Genomic DNA, 15,084 nt, shown 5'->3' with positions numbered 1-15,084 from the left:
TCCGACAGACGTCATGTGAATATTTATTGAAACGTTCCAATATTTAAAGGTTACTTTGACATATCCATTTCATTTTGTCACTTATCAAATAACAGAAGAATCAAAATACTAGATTTGGCAGTCGGCCATGAAGGACACTTTTGTAACAAGAGAAATGAGTTGTCAATCAAGGAGGCAAGCACCTTTCGCTCTTGGTCACGACAAATACTTCTCATACAGGCTTCTGGTAGCATTAAACGCCACTTTCACTGTTGACCAAAAATTTGATGGAATGACAGAAAATTAGCCATATCCAATGTCATCGGATCTACATGCAGGATTTTAATCAGCCTGCTGTTTGTGCCCATTTCTATTGGTTACATGAGGCCAGTTCACTTGAAATAAGAGAATCCTTGTCAGTTCCAACCCCACAAAAGGCTGCATGCAACATACTGTAGTCATTAAACACACAAATTCAGTCCATCTGGGGGAAAGTGAAAGAGACTGGAACATCGACAACAGCTGATAAGGTGCTTTCACAGTAGGGCGCTGGCCGCTAAAAAGCAAACAGTGTAGCCTTGGAACAACAGAAACTGAGAAATACTGAGGCAGACTATGACATGATGTCTACTTTGGGTGTGACTTCTTTTTTTTTTTTTATATCAAAATAATGGAAAAGTCATTTGGCACATCAGTGCTCAGTGAGAAATCACGCAGGAGAGTTGCTTCACTGAAGCATAAGTCCAGTTTTACCAAAACAAAAAAGCAGCATTTGTTAAGGCGAAAGTCAAGCAAGACATTTTTTCACATGCAAAATCTGTACGCAGTAGTAGTAGTAAGGCGCATTTCAAGAAATCACAGGCAAGCGTGGAAATATCAAGCATGACGTATCAAAAATAAACTGAAGTCCTGCCACAATACACAGTAAAAAGAATTCCACCAGATAAAAAAATCGTGCAGTTTGCAGAGTCTCTTGTTGCAAAAAAAAGAAACCCTGTTCTTCAGCATACTTTAGTTTCTAGCATGCAATTCTGGCAATACACAAAAACTACGCTATCATAAAGGTCCATAAGGCACACGTCCTTCTCACACCGCTATCCTGAAACTGGTCACACTCTTTCTGGATTACCTACTGAGAATCTGCAAGACACTAAACCATCCTGAACAAATCTTTCATTTGAGTATATTTGTCATTCATTTTGATGAACTATATGTAAACAAAGCTGAAATGGAATGGCATATTTTGAAGATGAACTACCACATGGCTCTACTGAGCTGTGGTGACAAAACTCTTTTAATAAAACTTTTTACAGCTATTCTGTCCTATTGTTAAAAAACACACACCGAAATAACTCAAATTGATACAGTGTTTTGAAGTGCTTTCTGGAGCAATGAAGAAATGGCCAGATGTCTGCCTCCATCTAGAGGTGATTCTCAGGCATCACCAGTGACTGTTGTCGGGATAACTGGGCACGGCGGCGGGGTACTCGGGCAAACTCGGGCCTTGGGCTGCCTGAGTGACAGCGTTGACCCCTGCTTCCCTCACCGGTGCACTCTTCCACATCCCAGTGCTCCACTCTTCCTTAGCATGCTGCAGACTACCGCCTCCTCCACGGTACAGTCTGTGCACCTGCAGCATGAAAATGAAAAGAGGGATGTAGATGGGAGGAAGGGAGCGCATGATAATCTCAAAAAATTTTAACAGCTTGAGAAAGTTTAATATTCTCCATTGGTTATTTAAGAGAGAGGAAATGCAAATTATCAGAGTTAATACATGTAAAGTGAAATATGTCACTGCTTTTTTGTTTTAATTTTGATCATTATGGCTTATAGTTCATGAAAATCAGAAATCCAGTATCCAGTCCAAAGCACATTTTCATTTCATTTAGAAATCAATGTCTTTGAGCCTGAAGAGGTGACGAATTCAAGTCGTTTGAAGTCCAGTGTGAAGTTGCTGTCATCTGCTGATATTGGTTCACTGCGTTTTACTAAGTCCAAAGTCAATGCAGCCACCTACAGGAGGTTTCAGAGCACTTCATGTTTTCATCTGCAGACAAGCTTTATGGAGATGCAGATTTCCTTTTCCAGCAGGACTTAACACCCGCCTCCCAGAGCCACAACTACCACTAAATGGTTTGCTGACCATGTTATTACTGTGCTTGATTTTCTAGCCAACTCACCTGACATGAACCCCATATGAGGTATTGTCAAGACGGAGATTAATAACAGTCGACCCAAAAATACAGATAAGCTGTGGGCTGCTATCAAAGCAACCTGAGGTTTAGTAACACCTCAACAGTGCCACAGGCTGAACGGTTATGCCAGGCTGCACTGATGCAGTAATATGTGTTAAAGAAGGCCCAACCAAGAACTGAGTGTATAAACGAACATACTTTTCAAAAGTTTGCCCTTTCTGCATTTCAAATCTATTTTTGATTAATCTCAGGAAAAAAATAAACCATAATCATAAGTTTTAACAAAAAAAGGCTTGAAATATTTCACTTTGTGTGTAAGGAATATGAATATATGAAATTCTCACTTTCTTAAGTGATGGAACGTTTTCACAATGTTCTAATTTTTTTGAGATGCACTAGTATGTATTTGTGACAAGTATCTGTGTGGGCTAACAAAGGTAAAAGCTGAATTGAACTGTGTTTACGGCTTAGGTGTTCACTCACCTTAAGGAGAACCAATGCCATTAAGACAGTCACCACAGTGAAGAGCAGAGTTGTGATAAGCATCACTATAGCGGAACCCACATTTGTGCTGAAAAACGTCACTGTTGCAATCCAGCCGCTTTGATGGCGTTGGTGAGGGTGAGATGGAGTAGTAAGGGTTAGTCGTATCAGACAGTCCATTTAGCAAAGTGGATTTAATCATAATGTAATCAAAAGTTACTCATGAGCCATTAAGCAGCGAAAACTCAGATGCAGTGACACACATATTGATGATCAGATAACTTCACGCACATTGTACCACAAGTGAACAGTGTTGTTATCTCAAGCAGGTGTTCAGTTATTGAACTTATATGGTAAATTTAAAATATTGTCAGCGTGAAAACTTACACAGCTAAAAACAAAGAAAAAATGTTTTAAAAAAATGACAACATGCTCTTCTTGTCTCTAAAACATACCAATGTGAGTGATTTTACATTCGAGGTTAGACCAATCACATCAGAAACTATTAAGTAAGAACACCATCAGTGACGTGGTTTTACAATATCGACCTGCGTGTTCTTTGAAGCTCAAATGAATAAACTATAAAACAAAATACATAAAAAAATAGGAGCAAATTTGAAAGAAAAAGACAAAATAATTTAAGTTTAGAATCAAGAGGATAACAGTACAAGAAACCTTGCTAGCAATAGTCTGCAAGCAACTCAGCAACAGACTATGAAAGACGATGAATTGCAATCTAAATGTACTAAGTTGCACTTCATCAAGCCTTATCTTAATGGTTGTATTTTAATATTACATCTATCTTATTTTCATAACTGAACTGCTGTCTGCTTTATTTCCTGAAAGGAACACTTTTAAAACCCTCATGACCTGCTCTGATAAAAACTGGAGGGCAGCATGTGCTCAGTAGTTCAAAGCCGGTTTGCATCAACTCACCATGTTCCCCAACCAGTGATGCCTAAAGTCTGGATGAGGGCCAAGACACACTGAAGGAAGAAGATGAAGAAGAAGGTCATGAAGTTGAACGAGCTGTCCGCCCTACAAGGAACATGGAAAAAAAAAATGAAAACAAAGGGATGATACAGTAGCACGCAAATAAGCCTAGAGTTGCTCTATTTTTGTTGTGATGTTGCTTCTAGTTGCCAACATGACTCAAAATGGGAACACACTCTGAATGAAACCAGATGTTCTCAACAGAACAAGGCACAGAAAAGCAAGAAACATCCTCAGACACATGATGAGAGGAAATCCGAAGAGGATAACTGGATGCTTGTTTGAACATAATTAGTTTTTGGACTTGTATATTATCACTAGCTCAAGTTTGTTTAGTCATAATTAAAGGATTTTTACCAACAGGACCACTCTACCAACCAAAGACTAAATATAAAAAGCAAAGGCATAAACAAGCTACTACTGCAGAAAAATAGCAAACCATGAAAAAAGTCAAATTTGTGTATGCTCTGTTCAGTTCCGTATCTGATTGGAAAACAGATACCAAAAACATATTTTGTAATTTGTACTCTAGAAGTCACATATTGTGCTCCTTTTCAGCAGATTAATGTCATCTCTCCATCATGAGTACTTCATTTTTTCTACTCCAATACTGCAAAAATGCTCAACTGTATAACCCGTTTTTAGGGATGTTCTAATCGGGCTGTTTCACCCTAAAAAACTGCTGCTGTCTCCGCCCCCTTCAGGAATAAAACTCTCACTGCGCCTATGATTGACAGCACGGAGCAAAACAGGAGACCAGAACTTTCTATCGCTTTTAACTTTCTATTGCCAACATAGCAGTTGCTTTTAACTCATGTTTTTGGGATCTTTGTCAAATTTTTTGTGGGATAATCGAGCAGCAGGAAAATATGTAAACGAGAACAGCTTTATTGGGAATTCAACTCTATTAAAATACAGCTGATGCGCATGAAGACAACAGGAGCACCAAACACGGATGCAAAAAAAGAGCAGAGTTTATAGTTTCCACAGAGCCGACCTTTGAGCATACCATCATAGTTAATTAGTCAAATTAGCTGTACAACATGTTAACACTTTGGATTTCCTTTTGTAGTGCTGACGTCACCACAAAAAATAAAGGTAATCTATTAGATCTTCTGTTTCTCAGACGCTTCTGTTTACTCTTACAGCCAGCAGCAGAATGTTTGGAGAGCTTTGTTCGTCGCTGACACATTACAGAGGTAACAGAAGTAGCTGTAGAAAGTAAACAAACCTGACTGACTGTGAGGCAGCTGCTCTTTCTGAACGGCTCACCTGGAAACAGCAGGATTATTCAAAGCTTGAGCATCATGACTACTGGTTAGGTACGTGTGAAATAGCACCTGGGTCAAATTCTTACAGACTTACAGGTGATCTGGTTGTGGAGGGATTTCAGAAATTGTAGAATTAACATCTTCATATCCAAACAGCATTTACTTTAAAGCTCCAAATTGATATGAAACAGAAAACAATGTGAAATTGAATTTCACCATCTGGGAACTTTTAGAACACACAATTCTTTTTATTCTTCTTTTATTAACTCACATAGGCTTTTTTTGCAACTTTATAATAGTTATAATTTTCACACTATCAAAACATTTTTAATTTTAACTTTTAACATTTTATCACATATTTTTCCAGTATTTTCCAGGATGATAATGACACTATTTTTTTAATGATAGAATTGAAAAACATGGATCGATACTTACCAGGGAAAAACAAAAGAATTATTTAGGTTTCGTTTTTGATCAACCTAACACTGATTATGATGCAACAAGCTTCCTAGTAGTGACAAAGCTAATCTGGTCTACTGTCAGAAACAACTATGCAAAACTAACGGTTTTCATTATTAATTTGCCATAAAATGTGATCTGATCTTCATCTAAGTCACAAGTACAGATGAGCACAATGTGCCTGAGACAGTAACATTCACCATTTAACATTTTTAGTGCTGTTGGAAGAAGTAAGAGAGGTTGGAGTTATTAACTTGTTAAATTTCCTTTGGCAGCAACAATCTCAGCCAGCCATTTCTGGGAACAGTGAATCAGACATGCACAACGTTCAGGAGGACTTTTGCACCATTTGTCCTTCCAGAACTGCAACAGCTCAGCCATACTCTTAAGACATCTGGTATGAATGGCTCTCTTGAGGTCTTTATATAGCATCTCTACTGGGCTAATAGTCGGACTGGGTGACTCCAAAAGGAGGATTTTCTGTGTTGGAAATCACTCTGTAGAGGATTTACTTGAAGGCAAAGAGCTATTTTCCTTGTACATGCCCCCTCTTTTTTATCTTCAGCTGGACAGCCAGTCTGAAATGATCTTAGAGGACATTATCCTCTAAGACTGTGAGCTGTCCTGGCCCAGAGGCAGGAAATCATGCCCCAAATCATGACGCTTCTTCCACCATGCTTTACCATCATGACAATATTCCCAAACTGGTAGATAGTGCCTTTTTTATGCCAAATGTAATGCCTTTCCAAACAATCCCACCTTTGTGCCACATTCTGACTCAAAAGTGTACGACAAAGGAAGAAAGCCACACATGTTTTCTAAATAATGCAAAATGTGGTAATTAAAAACATGAAATACAAACAAGGCCCTGTCTGTGTGAGTGTATGAAGTGTGTGGGCACACAGATGTAGAACACAAAGGCCCTAATCTCCACCCTAAAGCCAAAGCATCAAACGCTTACAGACCTAACTGATCAGATTAAACCAAATATCTTTAAATAGTTGACCAGCCTGAGTTAAGTGATGTTCAGCTTGAGTGTGTAATTCATGAGGCCTCCAAATGGTCACATCATCATCATGACAACATACGCTGCTTGGAAACATTGTGAACAATGTGAACATTGCTATTTCATAAGAAAAGGGCATTTGGACTTGTGTTTCCTTCGCAGTTTGACTAATTACTCGGTTGATCACTCTCCGATGGTGTCATTATACATTTTATCAAAGCACCGATAGTCAGAAAAACATCTGTAAATCCTATGCAGACATTGAACATACACGCAACTCTACAGTGTGCAACAAATAACCAGAACAGTGAGCAGACAGATGCTGTCATGTAGAGAAAAACTTCTTTGTGGGATTTCTTCCTTACACCATCCATTGGTTTGTGTACATTTTGTGTGGGGCAGCACAATCACATACATACCTCACCTATTTCAGTTTGAACTGTGGGCAAACACCTAGAAACAGTCTGCTAATATTTTAATTCACAAAAAGGAGGCATATTAGCACAGAAAAAGTCTGCATCAGAGCCCCCCGAACGAGGTACAGGTCTGAACCCCCACGCACTGAGCAGGAATACACCTAAAAGTGTGTGAATTCAGAGAGTGGCATAGGGCCACAGTGCTCTCCGGCAAACTTCAGGCTTGCATCAGTGTTTCTTTGCTTTTGAATAGCAGCTGCTTCCTCTGTGGTGTCCTGGCATGGACAATTTGACTGCTCAATGATTTGTATATGGTAGACTCATGAATAAAGCTGTTAACCATTAGCATTGATTCCTTTAAAGTCGATACTGTGAACATTTGCTCACAATCTTGATGACCATATTTTAACACCAACAATGAGACAAAAATTCCTTACTAACATAATATTTAAGCTAACATACTATAGCATGTTGGATTTTTTCAGTTTGTCTGGGACATTCCAGCTCTAACCCCTTTCACTCTTCAAGTAAGGTGTTGGTGTTAGGTTTCAGTTTCCACTGAGGTCAAAACCAGTGTAAGTAGGTAACGGTACTGATGGAAAAATCTGCACATTTTCGTGTTCTTGATTTCTGTGGGGAATTTGACTAGATTTCAGTAACCTGAAGGGCGATTCTGACTGACATCAGGAAAGCAGCTTCCAGTAGAGTAAAACTTAATGAGGTTAGTGGGTTACTGCGGTGACAGACCTCTAACTGGCAATGAGGCTCTCAGGAAGTGATAGAATATTCTGCTAAGTAGCTTGTCTGAGAAATACATACTCTGGTCCACTCACAAAGTACATCTACACATATTGAGCATATAGTACACAGTAAATTTAAAGGTAAATCATTCCAAAGGGCTCACTTGCATTCATTTACACACACTGTAGTTTGAATACATTGTACAAAATTGTCAGTAGTTTTTAAAATGATTATTAATTCTTCAGGAAAGAAAAAAATTTGTCTTCCTGTTACAGCAAAAGAAACTGTTTTCCAGTGGTTCATCACTTAATGTGCAAGAATTTACCACAACTGAACACGCAGAAGATTGAAATGATGCTCACTGGTTTCATCTTCACACAAATCAGTATTCATGGGTTTTTTAGTAATCTTAACAGCTGCACATTTTCCCAGACCTATATGATAAAGGCTTTGAAAACAGATTTCAAATCTTCTATTGCTTTTGAGCCACAAATCATGTATGCCATAAAAGCTGTGTGGTTTCATTTACATTACGTCACCAAGACACACCTCAACAAAAAGAGGTCATCATATGATCTAAAACGCAGCTGTCAGAGCACTTCCAAGAGCCAAAAAGTTTTATCATATAACCCCTGTCCTAATGCTACGATTGAGGGAAGAGCTGTTTTTAGAGTGGGGCCTTTCCTTATCAAGTTCTTCTACTTTGCAAAACATTCTTTCTACAAGGTAGGCTTTGTTGAGGTTTTCAAATACAGGCAGTAAACTCATCCCATTTTCTCTGTGTTATAACCACCCAGTTTCACTGGCCAGGCAAACTTTGAACTTTGATAACTACTTGCCTCAATCCTGTTTGGTGTTACAAACTTTTTAAAAATTTCCAAACCCTAATTATGTTGCTTTATTTACATTCCTAAAAGTTAATCTGCAATCTTGTTATACATTGTATAATGACAATAAAGAATATTCTATTCTATTCTAATTTGGGTCTGCATGTACATGTATGACGTTACATTGTAATAATGTAAGATATGCAAAGATGTGCACTTTAAATAAAATGAAGTTGTTCATGAAATTTACGAGGTGATGACTCACCTGAAAGCTTTGTAGAGGGGTCTGAACCAGCAGGTGTAACTACAGGGGCAGAAGAGGATAAGCCAGAGCAAGGAGAAGCCAAAATTTGTGGCATTTCCGCCCCCGGCCCACCAAGCAATACATGAGATCACGTTAGCGCATAGCGTGCCTGAATACACTGTAGACCAGGGAGGGATGGGGGCGTGGAGAGGAGAGGAGAGGAGAAGGAAGGAGAAGAAGGGAAGTGAGTCATTTTTTTTCTTAACAACTGCAGAAGGAGGAATCTGTCTCCTTCCTCTTGAGCCAAAAAAGTGACAAAGTTAGTAGAAAATGTAAGTGACATCACTTACTCATCCAAAGCATGTAGACTCTGCGCACCAAAAGCTGATGGGGGGCAGGAATTTCCTCCTCGATGTTCTGGTAAAAGCATGGCTTAATTTTTAGAATCCGTGGCAGCGGAGGAAAGTTATTTGCCCGATCTGAAACAGAACCAAAAGGGTCATCATCATACTACATGTGAGTATTTTCCAGCATGTCTGAATACAGCGAAGAAGAGTGGGGAAGTGTTTAAGTATCTTTGGTCATTGATTAAACTCCTAGCAACTCGTCTCTGTTAAAGTTACACATTTAGAAGTTTTTTTCATTGAAAATAATAATGTTGTGAAACTAGTCTATGCTACACAATGGCAAGAAGAAGTCAGAAAAATGCAAAAAGCACCCCCTGGAAGTAAAAAAGGATTGATTCTTTATGGTTTGTTACGCATGAAACCACACAAGTCTGAATGTGTGTTTTTGAGACTGTCATCAGTACACAGCAGTTACAAGGTGGATATTCTTAACAATGATGTTGACTGCTGTAAAAAACAAACAAACAAAAAAAAAAACACCAAATGGACATGTTCACAAGGTAAGAAATTAGATTTTCACCAGGATGGGTCCTTAACCCAGACAGGATAAAGTGTGTCTTTTGTTTCTATTTAAGGGAAAGGGAAGAAGTTTGCGCTTGCATGAATTTAGACAGACAATTTGTAGAAGTGTGAATCTGTGTTTTTGAGACTGACATCAGTACACTGCAGTTATGAGATGCAAATGTTCTACCATGGCATAAACAGCTTATTTCGTGCACAATAAATTTTCAAGCATAGTGAAAAAGTTGACTTTCAACAGTGAGGGTCTTTAACATTTTTTTTTTGTAACCACTATCAAGGCACAAATCAGAGAAAGGAAATTAAAGTAATGTGACTCTTGTGGATAAAACGTGCCGATTTAGAGGAGACTGCAGTTACAAGGCGGAAATGCTCTGCCATGGTTTTGACTCTGCATTCGGCTCATAATGTGTCTTCCAGCATAAAATTATGATAATAATAATAAAAATGAAAAAATACATATGGACATATTATTGAAAAAAAAACTTGATTACACATATTTGAGGAAGGAAATTAGGATAAAGCGAATCTTGTGGACATCTCTTCTTTAAGTGGAAATTGAGATAGATAGATAGATAGATAGATAGATAGATAGATAGATAGATAGATAGATAGATAGATAGATAGATAGATAGATAGATAGACAAACCTGCCATATTGAAACCCCACTTCTCCCTGAATAACAGCAATATACCTGCAGAAATACAAATCAACAGTTAGCTTTCATACTTTGATACAACACCTGGCAAAAAAATCCTTAAACTTCAAAAGTCTTTAAACTTGTATTTTAGCAACAGCATTCCTTACTAATTTCACTTTAATTACTTCAATGGCTATAGAAAATGTAATACTTATCACAAATTCAACGCTAATGTTAACCATTAGCCATTTGAAGTAATGGTAAACCCCATACTACTAATTAATATGGAACGTGTTTCCACATATCCCATGGCTTCACCGATTGGCTTCAGCTGCATATTCCAACTTTTGTCAAGTCATTTCAACACACAAATATGAATTATTCCAGTTTTAATTCCAACTACACCCCTGCAAAGTTGTCACGTTTACTTTCCATGCGAAACAGTAGACAGCAGCTAAACGCGTAGTTGAGGAGCCGAACAGGAGCAGCGACGAGTCTTTATCTACCGTTGCTGCTTCATTTAATGAGCTGCCCAACAGCTGGCAGCGACAACAAACACTGCTAGCTAACGAGCTAACGGAAAGCCTAACGGAGATATGTCAGATTTACCGGGACGGCGTTTATCTCCTGGCGTTTCCGTCGACAACTTCAGGGGTCCGACAATCACTCGGGATGCGCTTTTTCGACCCTCCCGATCAAACGCACTGCGGCTGCGCTGCGCCGTTTGACGTGTGTAGTTCCACAACGGTTAACTTTCGACGCGTCCGGAGGCCTGAAAAACTACAAATCCCAGAACTCGTGTGAGCGGTAAACGGAAAACGCGTGATTCCAACATGACACCCGTTTATATGGATCCCACCCAGTCCACAATCTGCAAACACCCAAGGGACAGGCTTTTGTAATCTCAAAACGGACAACTGAAACCTTTATAAACGTTATTTATCAAAAAACGACTATTTTCTTTTTATCTCACAACTGCGAGTACTCTAAATGTGCGTCTTTCAGAGTTAGTATAGGCAATATTTGAATAATTGGGTGTGCAAAATGTGTTAACATTATATTATATGTAATTTCTAAAGTGACAACTGTTGTTTACAGTTTTTCTCAGTCGCTTTGGTACATTTCTTGAGTCATCCTCGACATTTGCAAAACAGTAAGTGCATTTCTCAAAACAATTCGTACAAATAGCAAAACATCATGGATTACCTGCAAAAGCCAGTCTCTTGTTCAAAATCCTTAGTTCATCTCTCAGAAGTAAATATCTGTGTCAATGAACATGTCAGTGGCATCAGAATGACCAGTCCTGGTGTCATTGTGTGGATCAGACAGTCAGATTACTCAGTCATGTTGTCATTATAACAGTGTTCTCTGGAGGGATGTTCTGATGTAAACTATGGCTAAAGTTTTGATGACAGTTATTGTAAATTGTAAGTTACACCTTAGTTTATGTGGGAGATTGATTGCAAGAGACTGGACAAGATTCACATTTACGGTTTTACTGTTTGCATTGTAATTTGTTGACAGACCACGTCATTGTGATACAGAAAGGAAAACAGCGATGCACAGCACAGAGAAAAAAACAGAAGAAGAAATGTGAACATAGGACAATCTCCTTAGTGAAAACATGACATAAGCAACTGATAACAGCAGAGAATTGTACAGAATCAATTGCATGGATGTACCAAAGCATTTGCAACTTGCTCAAAGAAATGAGAAACTGCTTTTTTGATGTGCACAAGTGACACTGATGTGAAGATTGAACAGAAATGAACCAAAGCGACTGAGAAAAACTGTAAACAGCCACCCAAAAAGCACTAGCCCACTCAGGCTTTATCTCGATTCTTTTCTTTCATTTTACGCACAACATGGCAACCCCGACTTCTGAAAGTCAAACTATGCGGCCAATCACAAAGCCTGAAACGTTCCTCTGAAGGCGTGTTCTGTAATATCAGATAAAGTACTTTGGTTCATAGTCCAGAGTGTCTCCGACGGGTGGAGACTTTACACGAAAACATTTAGACTAGTGAATGACTGGAAGCTTTCAGAATAGGATAAGATAAGGAAACTTTATTAATCTCAAATTAAATAGTTTTGCCAGATATTGCTCAGACAAAACATGATACGTTGCTGAAAATAAAATAGGTAGGCTGAAAAGAATAAGAAAACACAAAAAGTAGTGCTGGGAATGACATTGAAGTAAAAAGTAAAATCACACATGATCATGAAATAGTACAAATGAAGCTGAAATAGTGCATCTTAATAAATGAAATATCGCACATCTCAAGTAACAACTTAATTTCACAGAAATATCACAACCCCCAAATTTCATACCTGCTCTGTACAGAAATTCTAACAGCAGTAGAGAAATGTTTTTCTAATACTTTCCTCTGTTACATAAATTCAAACAAATGCCATGATAATAAATCAGATCTATTTATCAACACTAAAGGGGGAAGAAGAAGGCAAGCACAATATAAATTAAACTCAACACAAAAACAAAACCAGGATTTAAAAAAAAAGAAGATAAGACCTGAAAGAAAATGTGTTTTTAACTGTTCTGTTATATTTGTTTCTCTTGTAAAGCAACCTTGGGTGTCGAGAAAAGCGCTTACAAAAAAAGCATTATTATTATTATTATTATTATTATTATTATTATTATTATTATTATTATTATTATTATTATTATTATTATTATTATTATTATTATTATTATTATTATTAAGACTACAAAAAGAAAAGTAAAAGTAAGCTTTCAGATGAGACTTTTAAAATGATACTGACATTTCCAATAGGGCTGATAGATTTGGAGAGCATATCTAGTCCATATTCTTCTGACAGATTTTTGTGATTCCAGTTTTTAGCATTGCTTTATTATTCACTGTGTCAATAATTTTACCAGTGAAAGAAAATTAAATCAAGCGGTTCTGAGGTAAGATGATGTAATACTCTGACAGTACAAAATAAGCCTTTTTAAAAATCAGAATATACATATAAAACTTTTTTTGTACTGTTAACGTGAGAGTCATGTGCAGGGTCATCCCTTAGCTTGAACAAATAAAATATCAGATATTCTACTTTGTGAAAATGTCAGAAGAAGACTTTTGAGCAAAAACTCCTCCTATTGACAACAATGATTTTTACACCCTACATTGTTAGATTTCTGATAAATTCTATACACTATCATCTCATATAGGACCATAATAGCTATCCAGCAGTAAACATATATTATTATCTGTCTAAAAATCTAACTACCTGATTTTATGTAAGGCTAAATATGCTATGCTACATTACCTTGCTGTAGCACTAGCTCAGTAGCTTGTATTCTTAGCCACTATAGGCTAAACATCCCTGTTGATTTGACATCATTTTTAAGTCATGAATTTAAACATCACATTTAATAAAGTAAATTTAGAACTTTTGATGAAGGCCCCTTCAGTTGTGAATTAACAAGCAAAAAGTAAACCATTTTAAGAAATGATTAAAGATAATTTCTATAGCTGTTTTCTAACATTTATGTTGCAGTTAAAGTCAGAGTAACATCAAAATTTGAGAATGCAGTTTATCTTATGCAGAAGTAACAAGTTTGTATGGATTAAAATGACTATGAACTTTTAAAAAATTTCACATATAGTTTTATAGTAAGAAAGTTGTAGTGTGTAATGATATAATTACACTGTCCATCCATTATCTATAGACCGCTTAATCCTTGATAGGGTCACAGGGGGCCTGGAGTCTATCCCAGCTGACTTAGGGTGAAGGCAGGGGACACCCTGGACAGGTCACCAGTCTGTCACAGGGCTACATATAGAGACAAACAATCGCACTCACATTTACACCTACGGGAAATTTAGAACTACCAATTAACCTGAGCATGTTTTTGGACTGTGGGAAGGAGTCGGAGTACTCGGAGAACAGGGAGAACATGCAAACCCCACGGAGAAAGAGCCCAGGAAGGCCGGGATGCGAACCAGGGATCTTCTAGCTTCAAGGCAAAAGTGCTAACCACCAAGGCACCGTGCAGTAATTACACTATGACTTTGTTTACTTAAACTTTCACTTAAACATCTAAATCAATAGCACCTAAGCATCCACTCGTGTGCATAACATTACTCACACACACACAACTCCAGCTCTTGCACAATGTACGTTTCATTTTAGCATCATCAACCTCTATCTTCTAATCATTTCAACTTTTTCTATTTCTTTCAGGATAGTTTTTTTTAATCATGTCTTCTTGGTAGTGCACAGCCTTGTAGAACTGTCACTCTGTATGTTGCTGCGCATACTGTAAGAGCATGTCACAAATAAAAGTCTTGATCCTCTTCCTGGTTTGCCCCACACTTAACTGGCCAATACAATACAATAGAATAGGACTGAAATACTTTATTGATCCCCAAGAGGAAATTCTGGTGTTCCAATGTCAAGCATAAAGAGTACAGTGACTACAACCACAACACAAATGAATAAGAAATAAGTAAAATACACTAAAGCACAAAATGCACAATAAAGCGTAATATATGCTATAATTTGAAAAGTACAAACGTAAAGTATGCTAAACACAAAAATATACAGTAAATGAGGGAATTGCAGTCAAGTGCAAAAAAGTGCAATAGCAGCAGAAAAACAGATAACTACAACAACAACCCCAAAAAAAGTTGATTCTCACTTTTTATGTTAATTTTATGTTCTGGAAACATATAAATATGTCAAATTTTAACATTTTTAGGTAGAGCGAAGCCACCAGTGTCGCAAGATCGTAACAGCGCCCCTGTCGCAGCGCTTTAATACATGTACGACGTCAGAACCGTGCGACACAGGTGCAGAAATCCAACATCCCTGCGCAGGCCGGTGACGGAGCTTCGACCAATCAGAGGAGGTTATAGATGGAAGTGACAGGCTCCCGC

At 37.8% G+C, this 15,084-nt stretch overlaps 1 protein-coding gene across 1 annotated transcript; it reads right to left on the bottom strand.

Moving 5' to 3' along the window:
• scamp4 (secretory carrier membrane protein 4) lies at positions 1–10,916 on the bottom strand. The gene is made up of 7 exons (XM_023297233.3): positions 10,790–10,916; positions 10,190–10,234; positions 8,965–9,093; positions 8,636–8,792; positions 3,594–3,695; positions 2,658–2,775; positions 1–1,609 (listed from the first exon to the last, which is right to left on the bottom strand). Exons 2-7 carry the CDS (start codon positions 10,194–10,196, stop codon positions 1,421–1,423), a joined length of 702 nt encoding a protein of 233 aa, XP_023153001.1. The 5' UTR covers positions 10,197–10,234; positions 10,790–10,916; the 3' UTR covers positions 1–1,420.
• Between the last annotated feature and the right edge of the window lie 4,168 nt (positions 10,917–15,084).

This window comes from Amphiprion ocellaris, chromosome 2 (assembly GCF_022539595.1).
Source record: "Amphiprion ocellaris isolate individual 3 ecotype Okinawa chromosome 2, ASM2253959v1, whole genome shotgun sequence".
Taxonomy (NCBI): Eukaryota; Metazoa; Chordata; class Actinopteri; family Pomacentridae; genus Amphiprion; species Amphiprion ocellaris.
Note: the sequence above shows the minus strand (reverse complement) of the source record. Positions and strands in the feature narration are given on the sequence as shown.